General features: G+C 40.1%; 1 protein-coding gene across 1 annotated transcript; it reads left to right on the top strand.

The window, feature by feature from the left end:
• The first annotated feature begins 1048 nt into the window (after positions 1-1048).
• smc1b (structural maintenance of chromosomes 1B) lies at positions 1049-17352 on the top strand. Its single transcript, XM_072385171.1, has 26 exons — positions 1049-1157; positions 1524-1712; positions 2466-2578; positions 3379-3582; positions 5569-5807; positions 5960-6218; positions 6362-6502; positions 6602-6684; positions 7015-7222; positions 8581-8766; positions 8842-9033; positions 9164-9310; positions 9454-9591; positions 9850-9966; positions 11643-11749; positions 11904-12045; positions 12258-12403; positions 12783-12936; positions 13113-13211; positions 13300-13453; positions 14947-15101; positions 15460-15611; positions 16624-16693; positions 16956-17066; positions 17150-17239; positions 17344-17352. The coding sequence occupies exons 1-26, from the start codon at positions 1049-1051 to the stop codon at positions 17350-17352; spliced, it is 3714 nt and encodes a 1237-aa protein (XP_072241272.1).
• The last annotated feature ends 554 nt before the right edge of the window (positions 17353-17906 follow it).

Genomic DNA, 17906 nt, shown 5'->3' with positions numbered 1-17906 from the left:
GTGATTGAGTATTTTGGAAGATGACAATACTCTAAGGTGTATTGGATAACTGAGGTGTACAGCGTGAAGAGAAGCAGAGATAGTACAGTCCCCTGTGCTGTGATGGCGGAGCTTCTTATAAAACAATACAAGCAGAAGTTGATTAAAAGCAAAGGTGAAATCAAAGTACACTTTTATCCAAATTTTTAGTGGGCTTGCTGAAGTAGTTGACGGCAGTACAACACAGTGAGAAAATTGTTTTGTTAATTTGAAACAAAAAATGTCAATAAAATACTTTATATTCAGCTTAAATGTAATTTATAGTCTTCTTGCAGTCTAGTTCTGAGAGGAACACTGAACATGTTTTCAGATGCAGCTGAGACTGAGTAATAACTGAGTAATCAGATGATTACTACTGTATGCCCAGTTACTGTAATTTAATTCCAGAAATTTTGATGGTAAATCCTCAGGTGCAAAGAAAATTGAATGTGAGGACATTCAAATCTTACCATCTGGTGAAAATGCATTCTAAGGTTATGAATAAGTAAACGATGCTTGGGTTTTTGGGTCACAGATACTTTCAATGGCAAGGCTACTAAAACTATGTCTCAATAATAGTATAAATATTGTCTATTTATTCAGATATATTTCTTAAGCTGTGTCTTTCTCTGTGTAGAAGAGCAGTTCTGACATTTTGGAAAAACATGCAAAAATAGTTTTTTTAAAAAACAATATTCAGTGATAGTATAGCTAAAGAACTCGTAATAGCACAGAATTAAGTAACAATTTCTGTGGTGAAAAGATTTTCAATAAGCTTAGAATATTTTAATCACCACCAAAGAGCTTGCCAAAAGAATCTGATGTTTTCCCACTGATAAGCCCAACTTTACAATCTTTTTTTGATACGTGAACAGAGAACGTTTTAATTCAGTTATTACGTTTAGTGTGACACACCCATTGTACATTATTTTCCCGCCTCTGCCACTATGCCGGTCTAGTCCAGAATTTCCGCCTGGACACTTACAGTTGCAGAGTATTTGCTCCAAGCGCCTCCCGCAGTGAGGTTAAAATGGGTTATCTTAAACAAATTGACATTGAAAACTTCAAGTCATGGCGAGGGAAGCAAGTTATTGGTCCATTCATGCGGTTTAACTGTATAATTGGCACAAATGGCTCTGGTAAGTGAACTTTAAATACTTAACTTAGCTAATTTTCTAATTAGCTAACGTTAATTGCCAAAATTGCTAGCTTGGTTGAATTAATCCGAAATGACTACCTTACTTGAGGCAATAGTTTTATTGTTGTCAGGTCTGAATATTTTCCTCTGTAGAAAAATATGGATTAAACTCATGTAAATGCCAGGGTTCAAATAAGCTGAAATATCATTATTCTTTCTATAAAACTGGAGTAAGAGTTTATTATCAGTTAGCTTAATTTGCATAGCTAAATTTAGCTTGGTAGCTTGTGATTGTTGCTTAGGGTATTGAAGGCAACAACACTAAGTTGAAGAGTTATTCAGAAGCCGAAGACGTAAATAACCCTAGGTAAGTCCAATGTGATGGACGCCATGAGCTTTGCCATGGGAGAGCGGGCCGCCTCCCTCCGAGTAAAGCACCTGAGAGACCTGATACACGGAGCCCACATCGGTCAACCGGTGTCCAACACCGCCCGCGTGGCCATGCGCTACAGCAGCGACGAGGACCAAGAGAAGGTCTTCTGCCGGACAATCACTGGTCAGTGTAACATGCCGAGATTAATTTAGTTTTACTTTGGATGGACCCTAACCCTTCATGCCACTATATTTTATTTGATTTTATTAAATCTGCAGTGTTTGCAAGGAAAATACATTTTCTAGTCAAAGAAGTCAACTGCATGATGTATTCAGCATGTCTATAATGTGAAATGAACAAACTTAGTATCACCTGACCAAGAACATGGTCACCACCAAATAATTACTGCAGTTAAATCGAGACAGGAAAATGGTCATAAACACGTTCTAAACTTTACTTCCACAATTGAGCAAGTTATTAACAGTGTGGCTCTAAAGAGGGTTTAATTAGGTTTATTTTACATGGAAATGAAACTGTCCTCTGAGCTGTAAACAGCTCGTGTTTCTTGTGCAGTTCTGAGAGTGTAACAGTTACTGCAATGAAGTCTGCTACCCAGTTTTGAATGATCTTTTTTTTCTTTTTTTCTCAAATATGTCTGAAGATTCATGTTTCAATTTGTCATTATGTAACAAAACTGCATATGAAAAAATACACATGTCGTCACTCTATGTACATACCGCAAAAAAGCTGTAACTGAGTGAATGAATAAGTCTTTATGGATGATGATTTCAGTTGTGTCACATATCATGAAAGAAAGAACTCTGATTGGTACAGCAGCAGATAGCTCTGTGTTGTATACCAGGGAGACTGGTGGGGGGTAGGATTGTGTATTTTAGTATCTGCTGAATATCCTGAACTATTTTTTTTTATCCCCAGGCGATTCCTCTGAATATCGCATAAATGGTGTTCATGTTACGTTTGCTACATACATCGAGGAGCTTCAGAAGATTGGCATTGTGACCAAAGCTCAGAACTGTTTGGTGTTCCAGGTAAAATACTATTACACTTAAATCCATCCATCCACTGCACCAGCTCAGTCCAATTCAGGTTAGTGGGTCAAAGGGAGAAAGGGTGCGCCTTAGATATGTGGTCCATCTTTCAGAGGACTAACACTGAAGGTCGAAATCTCGAGGGACCTCACAATTTGATTATGATTGAGTGGGCTGTGATTTAATAATGGAGTGATAATCATGCATGTTGACGCACCTTTTTTATCATAAAGAAACAGAATTTCTGTTTTCTTTTGTTAGATTTTTGCGACTTGGCACTTTCCAAGCAATGTATTTGCAATGATCATAATGAATTAACTCTCAACATCTTTCATTGATTTAAAAAAAATGGAAGTGACGTAGAGAGTCAGCTCAGATGGGGCAGATACGACAGTGTTCTGTCTCGCATAACTCTGTCTCGTTTACAGTCACCAAATAAAGATGGGAATAAACCAGGAAACATGTAAACTGAGCTGAGCTTCAAACTGGGCTTGGGAGCAACATTGCTAATCACTGTACCACTCTGTTTTAACATGAAACGCATTATAAAGATTTAAATATCCTTAATAACAGGTGCCATGTTTACAAGAAATGAATTATCATAGTTGAAAAAGATGAATGAAACAGTACTATAGCAGGTTGAAATAAATATAGATATTAAAAATAACACGAATAGCAGCAGATCACAACTTAAATAAATGACATTATGTGATGGTGGTGTTTTAGAAATAGGCTCAGCTGGTGAAAGCTCGTTGGACTAAATCCCTCACAGACTTGTTATTCTGTGTGGATTTCTCCAGGGGGCAGTGGAATCCATTGCTTTGAAGGACCCAAAGGAGCGAACCAAGATGCTGGAGTGCATTAGTCAGTCCAAGGAGTATGCTGCGGAATACCACAAGAAGAAAGAGGCCCTGCTCAAAGCGAAAGAGGACACACAGTTTCACTTCAACAAGAAAAAATCAGCCACTGTGGAGAGGAAACAGGTGTCCCAGGAAAAGATGGAGGTAAGATAATGTGCAAGGATTCACATCTTTGTGTCTGCCCTGCTGCTGATTAACGAATATCAGCATCACTGAAGTCAGGTGATACTTGAAACTGTTTCACCCGTTTGCTACATTGATAACCTTAGCACTTACCTTGTACTTACCTACCCCCTCTATCTTTGCACTTTATCTTTCTGCACTTCCTTCTATGCCTGCACCCTATCTCTACTCTGTCACCTCTGACAGAGTCGGACTAGTGGGTTCCTTCTATGTAGTTTATTGTTAGCTTTTTATATAGCTTGTTATATCTTCATTTGTAAGTTTGGATAAAAGTGTCTGCTAAATACATAAACATAAACATAACCTACTGTAAACAAGTGTGTGACTGAGAGCAAGTGGCTTTTAATTCTACCATATTTCCTCCAAAAGGGACCAAGGCACGTTATTTACCTAAACTGCTTAGGGTACCAGGCTTATATAAGAGACCTTTAATTCTAATTCTCAGTGTTATTAGTATGACTCATTCTTTTTTCACTCTGAATTATTTTAATTCTTCAAAACTAAAACTGGAACGGTGCACATAAACACTTGTACCTCAATTCCATATACCTGTGTGATCATGTGTTGGTTAACTATAAATCCATCTATTCCTCCATTATCACGATTAAGATTAAGATCAGATTTATTTGTCATGCATACACACAAAATTTGTCCTCCACGTTTAACCCATCCAGGTTGGCATCTGTTGACACACACTCATAGAGACAGATGCCAGTTCACTAATCTTTTTTGAGCAGTGAGAGTGGGGATTGAACTGCCAACCTACAGGTTATTAGACGACCCACTCTCACCACAGCGGCCAACCCTGAGGGGTGTGGTTCACTGAAGAAGTTGGAAATTTTGTGATGGATTGTGGAGGAAAACTGCACTCGCCGACAGCCTAACAAACTTGGAACTTTGACAAGTTTTGACTCGGCACTTAACACTTCCTGCAATGTAACTGAAATTTCTCTCTGAATTGAGCTGAATAAAAACTTTCCTGCTTTTAGCAGGGTTTATATCGTGTAAAATGAGCTTCCGTCACATATGTAACAGCTTACCAGACTAATCCTAAGTGTTTTCACATGAATAAATCAGCGTGTTTAAAAACAGAATAATAAAAAACAGTATAAACTGTTGTAGTAGTATAACGTTTCCTCCCTGCCTGGTCTGTGTTAGGGGCTAGCCTTTATTTGTCTATGTCAGCCCCGCTCCTGGGGTCCACTGGCTTTGAACTGAATCCCTGTTTTTGTCTCATGTCACCACTCCCAGTATTGCTGCTACCTGAATGACGAGTTTAAATGTTCCACCTGGAGAGTAAAAAGAATTACAAATAACAGCAAATGAGGCTATTGTGGAGAAATCTTCTTTTATCAGAGCTATATATTAACTTGTGTGTGTATGACCCAGTTTTTATGCTTTTTTTTAAGTTTGCGGAGGCACTCTTAATTTAGATAAAGCATGCTGAAATAGAAGGCTTATAAAGTAAGTTAAGTTGTTTATGAAGATCTTAATCTCTCCTGAATTCATGTTGAAATGTTATCACTCACATTATAAAATTATATATATATATATATATATATATATATATAAGTAACATAAAATGTTACCAGTTTGAGATATTTGATTGTAGATGTTCACTTATTTGTTTCCTTCATATTCTTTGCCTTCATTTTAAGTGTGTGTGGACAACTAGTCCTCACTTCATTTCTTTTTTAATACTCATCTTCCACTCTCCTAGTGTTTGAGTTTCCCCGAGCACTGGTCTTAGGCAGCTCCCTCCCCACACACACATTGTTCCTTTGAATAGCACAAACTGTAGTTTCTCCATCGGTAATAACAACAATAGAATAATACACACACAAACTTTTGGACGTGTGTGTGATCACACAAATGGTTTCATGGGCTGCATTAATCACGCTGTTGTTTAGATGCTGTAATTTGTTTTCCCACCAACCCTACTTCCAGGCCCAGAGATACCAGGCATTGATTGACGACCTTCATCAACACCGTCTGCAGCTAAGTCTTGCCGAGCTTTACCATAACGAGAGAGGCATCGGTGCTATTGGTGACACGCTGAGTAGGAGGCAACATGTTGCTGCAGCTACAAACAATAAACTGGTTAACTGGGAGCAGACGGTCAAAGCCCAAAAGAAAGAACATGGCCGCCTCAGTAGAGAACAGCAGCACATCGAGAAGGAGATCCGGTGTGTTCGCCTTTTTTTGTTGCTTGAACCTTTAGGGGCTTTGACACTGTTACTTGAAGCGTCTTGTTTTTAATCTCACATTTATAATAAACTGTGTCAGAATATCTGCGTTTAACCAGAATGTTCTGGTCTACTTTCACTCTGCTGCGCAGTGGTCAGGAACACATCCTTTCCCAGTCTCAGTCTCAGTACATCAAAGCCAAAGTGAACACCACTCATTACACGAAGAAGGCTGAGGAGATCCATCATGCTGTAAGAAAGAGTCGGAAGCTGTTGGCTAATAAAGAGCAGGAGCTGGCAGAAGGTCGGCAGGAAAAGGCTGAACTTGAGAGGACCTGGAAAAATTATGAGAAGCAGGTTCAGGCAGAGGGGACTGCAGGGGGGAGAGACATCGAGTTGGACAAGGTTCAGGTGAGGTTCCATACAATATAAGCCAAGGTTGAAAATCAACTCATGTTTGCATAAATGTTTTTTTTTCCACCCCGATTGTCTGTCCTGCAGATACCTTGAAAGCAGGAATAGATTTATAACATCAGGATCTGTTTGTGTTACAGTTAGAGCAATACAAGGAGCTGAAGGAGTTGGCCCGGAAGCAGGGGGCAGTTCTCAGCCAGCAGGCAGAGAAGCTACACTGGGAGGTGAGGGCAGACTGTGAAAAGATGGCTTCTGACCAGAGCAGAAAGAAGGAAATGGAGGTACTGTCACATTTTAGAGTAGCTAACACTTCGAGTCCTTTGAGCTGCTCAGGTAGAGATTTAATACATGCATCTTATTACCTGCATTTCACATTAAAGATTTGCATCAGAAACTGTCAAAGTCACCTGGAAGATTTGACAAGCAGAGCAGAGAAACTGGAGGAGTACACTAAGACCTGCAAGTAAGTGACTCTTTCAGTAAGGTTTTTTGGAAGTGTGGATGGCAACAGTTCTGCAGAGATTCTCTTTAAAAGATGCTCCTTATTGTTCTTGTGCTTGTCCGTCCTTATTGCGTTCCCACAGTCTTAGTCATAGGTTGAACATTTTTGGGCTGTGTAGGGTCGGCTGCAAAGACCTGGCGGACCCTCACAGATTAGTGCAAATGACTACATTATATTACGCAGGCTGTGTGCACAAGTTGATGCTTCAACCGCGTTTTCCACATTAGACCCAACTGTTATACAGTTACATTTGCCACTAAAAGCTAACTGCTAATTTGAATAAATGATCAGATCATGCCTTGAGGACTACCGTAAGCGGGAGGAGAGCCTCAGTGCAGAGCTTCAGCGCGTCTCTCAGCGCAGCAAGGAGGTGAACCAGGAGCTGGGCCAGGTTATGGAGGAGCTGGGGAACGCTCGTCTGGACAGCCACGAGAGCAAACGCCAGCTGCGGCGCAGAGAGCTGCTCGAGAAGCTCCGCAGACTCTATCCGGAGGCTGTGGTAAGACAGAGACAATGATGAGTAGACCTAAGTGATTTTATCGATACCGCGATGTATATCGATATTTTATTTCCAGATAAAGTATCGATTTTTCAGCCGTGAGTATCTTATTTTTTATTTTATTTGACTTTATTGAAAAGTCAGACATTTCAATTAGTGAAAACACAGAACATTAACATAATACAAAACAATGCCAGGGGAGTCGCATGATATAAAACAGTGATAAATTTGTTCATAAAAATGCTACATAAAGTGCATAGCTCAGTGTTTTTGAAGGCTTTTCTGTTTATAGAATGTAGGATTGTTGTAATGTACTGTTTGAGCTCCTTCTCAAAAATGAAAAGAGATGGTTTGTGATTAGAGAATTTGGATTTGTGTATATGGTATTTAGCAAGTAAAACAAGCAGGTTGATGATGTAATATTCACAACATAAACATGAGTCTGCGTACGCTGAAGACACGTTTGTGACATGTTTGTTTGTTTGGCGGTGTTGTCCTTCCGGTTCAAAGGACAGACCACCAGTCCAATCAGCGACGATTCATGTCAAATCACAATGTCCCTTCAAAATCTTTCAGAAAATGGTGTGTATTAAATGGTATCCAATCGTATCGAATCGTTGGCTGAATGCCGTGTATCATACAGCCCTAATGAGAATGACTAATATCCTTCAACTCCTGCTAATTTTGTTTGATGAAAGATGGCTGTAATTCACACACAATTTTTTCCTTAGAGAATAAGAGCTTTTTTACCGATCACCGATCAATAAAAAATGTCCCAGTGTCAGGTCATTGGTTTGGACTAATATGCTGGTAATACACATCTTTAATGCTTTTGTGCTACTTATTGTCAAGACGGTGAAAGGTAGGACTCAAATGCAGACTTCTCAAATCAAAAAGATTTATTCCCAAAGGCAAAAGGCACAAACAAAAAGCGCGACTGAGCCGGTTATCATAAATACTATGACTATGAGGCAAAAAACCAGACTTAACATTTCGTGGCGTGATCATGAAAGGTTAGTGAGGATTCTGCAAAGACTGTGACTGAACCTGGAAACTAAATGCTGTGGGGAGGTGATTGGTGATGATGTGCAGCTGTAAAACAGAAAACAGGTGACATGAGTGAACCTAAGGTGACAGGGGAAAAAACATGACCTGAAAGCATAACAAATGACCTGAAAATAAGAATATTAAAACATAAACTGTGACACTTATGAGATCTCCCTGGCTGCACAAGTAGTGATATTTCAAAGATGATTTTTATGAGCTAGCCAATTATTTATTGGTGTCATGTATCCATTTCTGACTGCTGTTGGAAGTTCATTAAACCTTTCATCTGATCTGTGTATTTCCTTTCCCAGTATGGCCGACTGTCTGACCTGTGCAGCCCTATCCATAAGAAGTACCAGCTGGCTGTTACCAAGTTGTTTGGCAGCAACATGAATGCCATTGTGGTGACATCTGAGAAAGTAGCCCGTGACTGCATCAGCTTTATGAAGGAGGAGCGAGCCGAACCAGAGACATTCCTGCCCATTGATTACTTGGTTGTAAGTTGAAACCATTTCCTGGACAAACTGACCTTTTTGCATGTATGTGTATGACTGATAACCGTCTCTGCACAGGTTCATCCTCTGAATGAGCGACTGAGAGAGATTCCTGGTGCCAAAATGGTGGTCGATGTTGTACAGGTTAATGCGCCCACAGGTGCCGCACAGCTGAGAAAAGTGGTGCAGTTTGTCTGTGGCAATGCCTTAGTGTGTGAAACCATCAAAGAAGGCAGAAGTGTGGCCTTTGACAGAGAGGAACGCTTGAGGGTAAATTTGGGTTAAACCAAAAATTGCTCAATTTAAAAAAAAAAAAAAAAAACCACAAGAAATCTCATTTTTCTTTGTTTGTATGGATTCAAATGAAAACGGAAGTATTAAGGAATTGTTTTTCCTCTAGACAGTAACCCTTGATGGGACACTGTTTAAAACATCAGGTGTGATCTCCGGAGGTTCCAATTATTTGCGGACCAAAGCTCGCTGCTGGGATGAGAAGGACATGTTGCAGCTGAAGGAACGCAAGGATCGGCTGACGGCTGAGTTGCGCGTGAGCCAACAGTCAAGATCTAAAAAAAATGACAGAAACTTTAGTTACGATTTCACGGTTTATTAGTTATTTTATAATGGTTTTATTCTGGCAGATATACTGCATATTTATTGCTGAATCATTTTGTTTTGGCTCTATGACAGGATTTGATGAAGCTCAAGAGGAAGGAGTCAGACCTAAAACAGACAGTTGCTGAGGCTCAGGGTGCTCAGACCCGCCTCAAATATTCCAAAACCGATCTGGAAAACCTTCAGAAGAAAACCATCCCCAGATGCCAAGCGGTAGGGCCACAGAACTCTGACCTTAATATGACATCACGATTTAGACCTTTGACAGTGCCCTGCTGTATGTGTACAGTTAATTCTGCTAAAGTCTTCCATGTGTCACATTCGTTCAAACTCCAAGGCACAATAGATAAAGATGCTGATAAACCATTTCATTAAACATTACATTAAACGATACAGGTGCAGAGATTAATCTGCAGGTGACTGTTACTCGGTATTCACTTTGTTTCTACCATCTTTGCTGACTGATTTCAGGAGATCTCTCGTATGGAGAGCGAATTAGCAAACCTGGACTATCAGATTCAGATGCAGCAGGAGAGCCTGGAGGCAAAGAATGAAGAGATGAAGAAGATTAGACACCAGATTGACCAGGTACTGTTGAGCTATCACAGCATGTTTCAGCATGCTGACCTGACCAAGAAAAATGAAAAATTAGGAGATGTTTCATTTCACGAGTGTTTCACAAAATATATGGTGGCGAAAAAGGAAAACACCTGACACATACTATATTTTAAAGTCACACTGGTGAGACCAACTAAGTGGTCTTCGCCTGGAGCTCTGACAACAATAAAAACAATGTTAGATTTGTGCTGGCAGTAGCTTTGAGCTTTGCACTGTGTCTTTGTGGACCGAGAGAAAGCATATGACAGGGTGCCATGAGAGGAGCTGTGGTACTGCATTTTCATTGGGAGTGTTCAGGATGAACAGGATTAGAAATGAGTACATCGGAGGGACAGTTCAGGTTGAGTAATCAGGAGACAAAGTTAGAGAGGCAGGGTTGAGATGGTTTTAACATCTGCAATGGAGGGATGGTGGATACATTGGACAAGAGATATTGAAGATGGAGCTGCCAGGCATGAGGAAGATTCATGGATGCAGTGAAAGAGGACATGCACAGGATTGGTGTGACAGAAGAGGATGATTCGCTGTGGCAACCCCTGAAGTGAGCACCCGAAGGAAGAAGATACACTGCTTATTACCCTTGAACACTTTGTAACACCATTACCGACATTGGGTGTATTAAACTCGATATAATATACCCTCCCAAAAAATACTTATGTGTAAACACAACAATACATGGCAAATTGAAGTACTCTTCTTCTGTTTCCAGCTATACAATGCCTCAAAAAAGAGGTACTATGGGGGGACCCTATAAAAAGGCTCTAAAATTAGTGAAAAATTAGGGCATCTTTAATGAGATTGATTTAAAAAAAAAAAAAAAAAAAGCAAAATGCTGCTGGGAATTTGTTCTTCGGCCCACCCGTTACTGGAACATGTGCATCGCATGGGTGAAAATCATCCAACATCATGGCATCAGTTTTATGCTACATACTTTCTCCAACACAACAAAAACATTAAATTGTCATACTTCATCTGCCACCTGCTAGATGGGTTTCTGTTATTTGTCATGACAGAGGAGTGTGTGCTACAGCAGAACTGCTGGTAACAGATGTCCAGTCACCTAAAAAGTTGGATGGAGATTGTTCAAAATCCTAAGAGGATCGTAGCCCTTTGCAGAAGAGCAGAAGAAGATTGTGGATCCAGTCTGTAAAGGAGCAAAGTCTCTGCAGGGCTCACTTCAAGTCTCAAAATGCAAGACTCTGGTTCCATGTCGGAAGGCTTACCTCTTAAAACATAAATATATGCATCTAAGAACTTGTCTACACACAGATTTTCTGTTGTAAAAACACTCAGTAACAGTCTCTATGATGTGTATCAGGCCATGCATTTACTCAGGAAAGTGACAGCTGGCTTAGCTTCTTCGCACAGTTGATGTAATTTCTGTTAAATGTGACACATCGTAAAGTGTAGCTTGTTTTGAACCATATCAAATATTGAGCCCAGTGAAACTAATGTTACCTCCATGCTGCTGTCAGATAATGAGAATAGTAACGCAACCAACATAGGAAAAACAAGTCTGTTTTGAAATAGTGTGTTTATTAAAGAAGGTAAAGACAAATGTATGACTGTCAGCTGCAGTTTTGGTGTTTGTCTCGTGGCTGGTTACACTCAAGGTAGATAACAGTGCAGATGCTGTGTGTGTTTAGATGGAAGACTTGGTGTTTTCTGACTTCTGCGCTGAGATCGGTGTGGACACCATCAGAGAATATGAGCAGGAACATTTGAAACAACAGACAGAGCTCGACAAGAAACGGTACAACTGTCACACACAACAATGTAAAAAATGCTCGAAAATCTTAGACCGCATACATCCTCACCTGTCATTTTCCATTAGATTTCGCAGTTACATTTACACTATGTATTCAGTTTGTTTTGCTGCTCTAACACTGATATATCTCTCCATTGAGGCTGGAGTTTGAAAGTCAGTGTACTCGCCTGAGTGCACAGCTTGAATATGTAGAAAACCAGCTGGAAAAGGAGAGGAAGAAGCTTCGCAAAATGGAGGATGCTATTAGAAAGGAGGAGGGAACCATAGTTGAGAGGAAGGAGGTAATCATCTCAGGCTTTAACTGTAAATTTTTATATGAATGTTTACCGTCGTCAAGCTGCTTTCGTGTAATTTTGCGATGGATGTAATATTAGAACAACAACATCGGTTTTCATGAAACGGGATTTTCCACTGGGATATCAAAGACAAACATGTGGCCTTTTTGGTCTGTTTGGCCACTGCAAACTCATCCAACCCTGTGTTTCCCCTGCAGGACGAGAATAAGCTGTTGGAGGCAGTGCAGAAGGGTGAGAATAAGCTGCTGGAGCTGAAGAACCAGCTGTTGTCTAAAAAAAGTCAGGTGGCTGCTGTCAAAACTGAGCTGGACCAGAAAACTAAAATTCTTCAAGACATTGACAAGTAAAACTTCCTTTTAAATTATAGCAGTTGTAACACCGGCACTGGGCTTGTGCTGTTGTTGAATCTTTACAATCACAATAGTAATCAGGTTACAATGCAGAACATAACAGAGATTTCTTGTATATTTTTGTGTGAGAGCTTCTGGAGGAAAGAGAAGAGTGTTAACAAAGCCATTGAATGTGGGATGTTACACACTTTGTTTTGTTCACACTTTGTGGACAGAAACTGCAGCATCAGTGTGATGGAAGGAGGTAAAAAGAGGGTTAAAGAGGATCCTGTAATCACAACTTACTAAAGTGCTGTTTCTCTTCAGATGCAGTCGTTTCAGTACACCACATCCAGATTTTAACGGGCTTTTTTATTTGTCTTTATCTCTTAGAGAGCTGATGAAGCTTCAGCGGGAGGTGATGTCTGCAGAAACTGCCTTGGAGCAGAAACGCCAGGCGAGACACAACTTGCTTCTGGCCTGTAAAATCCAGGACCTGCCCATCATTCTGATGTCAGGGAGCTTGAACGAAATCAGTGAGGTGCAGGTAGGACACGTGAACATGTGGAATCATAGCTGAATGAATAACCATTTCACCACCTCTGCCGTACAATCTGGACGAGTTCTAGAGATGAATTAGAGCTGAAAGGATTGCGTAAAAGTAAAAAGCAATGAATTGAGAGGTCAGTCTTTCCTGATGATTGATCAGTCTGCTCTGTGCAGCTGGACACCGATTCAGAAAGCACTTCAGCCACCATGAACATCTATGAGAGAGAAGCTCAGCTGGTCATCGACTATTCTGAGCTGGAATCAGAGTTCAAGGTGACACATCAAATCAAGTTGCGTCTTCATTTCTATTCTTCCGTCTCTCTGCTCCTTATACTCAGGCTATATAAATGTGTGTTGACAGAATCTGCAGAATGAGGAGATAGAGGCCCACCTGGAGAAGCTGAGGGAGTCAGTCTCCTCTTTAGAAGGAGTGCTCCATCGCACCACCGCACCCAACCTAAAGGCTCTGGAGAAAATGAGGGACGTGAAGGACAAGTTACAGGGTGTGATGGAAGGTAACTTGTTTGATCTCTGCTTTGTCATTTCAAAATTAAATTCTTGTTTGGTGAACTATATGTACTTTCATCTCCGCTGCTTGATTATTTATGAGGACAGGAGGTTTCTGTCACATTTGGGTGACTAAACTGCATTCAGCAGACAGATTCTATTCAGCTGTCAGGACAGATCCTGTCAGAGCTGTCTCTCTGCTCCACAGGTTGTGATTTTAACTGCCGTTATCATAGGAAACTCCCTGTCAGATCAGCTTCTCCTGCTATAGATTTCATGGATTTTCTCAATGAGAAATTTTAGAGAAAGCGATGCATTTAAAGAACTTTCTGTGAATTTTTACCTTACAATAGAAATTAATCAACCAAAGAAATTATTGGTCGACTGAAACCCTGTAATATATATATATAACAGCCCATGATTACCGAAAATATACTGATATCAGCACGAGAAGGCAATTAAACACAAAAGGCAATTCAGGGAAAATTATCTTTATTAAACATCTCGGATCAAGACAAGTGCAAACTAAATAAAGCTGTGCATTACTGCATTACGTTTGGATGATAGAGGCTTAACATCCAGCATGGTCTGGGTTTATCTGAGGGATGCTGCCGTTGTTGCGGGCGGATGCGCCTGCAGTTATAAAACGAATAAAGGATTATTAGACTAAAATATTGAAATATGTTTAATATGATATTAATAGCCAAGAATATTGAAATATCACCGTTTTTAGATGATACGCCATGTTTGTAGTCGAGCTGTGATATGCAAACTGTTAGTAAATTATGCAATCGAGTTTTTTCCTGCCATATATTTTGGTAAACTTCTGCCACACTGCTGATGTCTTTGACATGGATGGCAGAGGAGGACTCACTGTAAATGAAACGCTCAAAATAAAAATAAATATTCAGCAAACCACCGGACACTGAATAACATGGACGTTCTTCAGTCTACCTGTCTCTAGTGGGTTGGGCTAATCCAAAATAGTGAAAACAAGGGGGGTGTTCTCTGAAAACACCCCCATTAGCACTTGGTACTTTCCTCCTGATGAAATTAACCATAGACTGTATGAATTTAACACGCCAAATAAAATCGACCAATCAGAATTTTAGTCGACCCAGAACGAATCGACCAATAAGTCGACTAGGACTTTACAGCCCTAATAGGAATGTCTTACCTCCATTCAAGAATTCCTTTAAATCAGGCGTTTAGCTTTAGCCATTGGTCCTCTCTCTGCAGTGAGCTTTTTTTGTTTTGTTTTGTTTTTATTTTCATTCCTGGTTCATATATATATTTATATAATATTGTGCTCACATGATTTGCATATATTTTCTACCAATCAGTATTTGTGACCTTTGGGCTACTTGTTGTAGTAGTCAGCTCTTCACGTTGAGATTATTAGTCTTTATTCCTATTTGGATTTCAGCATGTTTTTTTAAAAGTTTCAGTAGGAAAAGTGCAGCACTGTGACTGACAGTTGAGCTCCCTCTGCCTCACTCAGCCTTTGATGCCAGCACGAAAGCAGCCAGGAAGTGCAGTCAGGAGTTTGAAAAAGCCAAAGCCCAGCGCTTCCACCTCTTCAGCCGGTGTTTCGAGCACGTGTCTGTTGTAATCGATCAACTCTATAAAAGAATATGCAGGAACAGCAGCGCTCAGGTGGGACTAAAGATTTGGCGATATTAAAACACACATTATTCTCGGTTTTCTATGTATTCGTGGACACTGAAGTCTTTTTTTTCTTTCCCTCTTCAGTGCAGCATTTGTAAAAAGATTTGTAACTTGAGATTTATTCAACATTAGTTGAAATATGAGAGAGTTTAATAACGGCCTTTGGAGGCAGCGCCCAATATAACTGTTGCTATAGCCAGAGGATATAAGAATAATGGATAGTTTAATATGGTATGTGACAAGTAGTAAAAAATGACTATGCTATTTAACATTTTCATTACATTTATATAGCATTTCAGAAGACATGAATGAATGTAATATTTCTGAACTCCTCTTTGTACTCCAGGCCATTCTGAGTGCTGAGAATGCAGACGAACCGTACTTGGGTGGCATCAACTACAACTGCGTGGCACCAGGAAAGCGCTTCATGTCCATGGACAATCTGTCGGGTGGAGAAAAAGCCATCGCTGCTCTGGCCTTACTATTCGCCATACACAGGTAACGCTGCACTTACAACAAGACGCTAAAGTAGAGTACGTCACATTAGATCTATTGTTTGCTTATAAGAGCATCAGATTATGAGTGGAATAAACATACAATTAATCATTTAATAACATGTTAGTTGTTTGCGGGACGCAAAGCAAAATTCATATCCTGTTATTTTTGGCTGAATGGCAATATAAGGCTCACTCAAATGATGACAAGGGCATCTATGAGACTGTGATCGTGCTTTGGTCTCATCTGTTTATTAAAAGAGAAGGAGTAGATGTTACCTGAGACAGGTATAAGGCTGAATCCAGGAGCTTCATGAGACTCTGTAATAGCAGATTTCACTATTTCAGCTTGTAAAGGTTTAAAAAACCTGTTCAGGGTGTACCCTGCCTCTTTACCTGGGTTAGCTGGGATTGGAGTCACCTATTAGTCGACTTCTTGTTTTAAATTGCAACCAGAAACATTTAGCATTGGGGGCAGTACTAGTTAACAGAGTTGCAGCTTTGTTGGACAGACTTGGAGAGACTTGAGGCGGCAGAAGCGTTTACATGCTTGCACGGCTGTTCTGGCTGTTCTGTTCTATTGAATTTAGCCACAGTTTGTCCAAGATGTCGTTACACGTAAGGGTGGTTGAGGAAAGTGAGGAAAGGTTTAGCAAGTTCTGCTCAGCTTGTAGCTGACGAACACATGCATCAGACACACATCATGAAATATCTTTGAAATGTTTCATTTAAAAGACCTTTTCAAATTTTGCTCAATCATCAGTTTTCTTGAGAACCTCTAAAGAGACACTCGACAGCTCACCTGAAACCCTGCAGCTCCTTTTTTCTTTCTTGGGTTTTCAAACTGCTTAAATTAGTCCTGAATGAAAATGCTGTTAATGCACCTCCACTGAGTGAAAATTTGTTTTAATCCCTTATCCTGTTACTTAACTCGAGTTGAGACTGTTACCATAGTTGCAGCCCTGACAAATTGCTGGGTAACAGAGTCTGAGCTGTTTTGTCCCCTCTCCCCAAAGCTTCCGACCCGCTCCTTTCTTCATCTTGGATGAGGTGGATGCAGCTCTGGACAATACCAACATTGGCAAGGTAAGATTGTATCATTTTCACCTGCAGCAGCCCACTTTTTTTTTTGAGGGATCGATCACAGTAAAAGCCAACAGTTACATCACTGGTCGTGCTCCTCAGGGGTTGAGTTTTTAAACTGGGTTAAAAGGGAGCAAATACTGGGCTTAAACTGTCCACGTGGAGAGAAATACTGATGAAGTTCTCCATGCATAATTGAAAAGGTTTTACTTGTGTGTCAGGGTAGGTGATGTGTTAAGGATTTGATCTGTGAATACTTTGTTAGGTTACCAGCTTCATCAGAGAAGAGTCCAGGCAGAACATGCAGATCATTGTCATCTCCCTGAAGGAGGAGTTTTTCTCCAAGGCCGACGCTCTGCTGGGAGTCTTTTCAGATGTAAGGAACTCTTTTTTACAAGCTGAACGTTTATTTCTTTGCTTTATGCCAATGTCGTCACTGTGCTTTTCTCTTCTTCACAGTTTGATGGATGCATGTTCAGCCGCATTCTGACCTTAGACCTGCGTCCGTACCCTCTGGTTGAAGACGACAACGAGAAACAGACCGACAAGGTGACCAGAGCAGACCAAGGATAGGAGTCACCTGCATGAAGCCGTCATTTGTTCCAGTTATTGGCCATTTTTCTTAGTGTTTTTATCTCTTCATCGTTGTGTAGGCTTTGTAGTTGTGTTTAAAACTTCTGTTCTAGTTTTTCCAATTCACTTAATTGTTTTTCTGGGTTAGTAGTTTAAAGCTCATGGTATTTACTGGACAATTTTTTGGATTTGCAAGCCAATTTAAGAGCTGGTTGTGCAGTTGGAATTTCCCACGACTAAATTCTGGCAAGTTTAGCCAATAACGGGACTGAGCGATTAAATAAATAAACCATGTGCAGTTTAAAAACCACAGACACATATTACAGCATTTCAAGAGAGCTTTACTCATGTTTTTGAATGTTTGTTCTCAAGGGGAGGTCTTAAAAGTTGCTGGATGTTAGTATAATGATACCTTGTTCTTATTTGAAGTGTTTTGTATACACGTTTTACTTTTCAAAATGAGTTATGTTTATTAAAAACACTTAGCTGAAGATACTGTGTGCTTTTTTTTTTTGGTTTGCCCAGTGGTGGTCTCAGTTTAAAATGTATCTATTTAAAGGTGCTAAGTCCTTCAAAATTAGCCCCATTTATAGACTGAGTAAGCTAATGTGTTATTACATTTTATATCTATTTATATGGTCAT

Source organism: Leuresthes tenuis, unplaced genomic scaffold (assembly GCF_036924035.1).
Source record: "Leuresthes tenuis unplaced genomic scaffold, fLeuTen1.0.hap1 SCAF_5, whole genome shotgun sequence".
Lineage (NCBI taxonomy): Eukaryota > Metazoa > Chordata > Actinopteri > Atheriniformes > Atherinopsidae > Leuresthes > Leuresthes tenuis.
The sequence above is the reverse complement of the archived record's forward strand: the minus strand, read 5'-3'. Positions and strand labels throughout refer to the sequence as shown.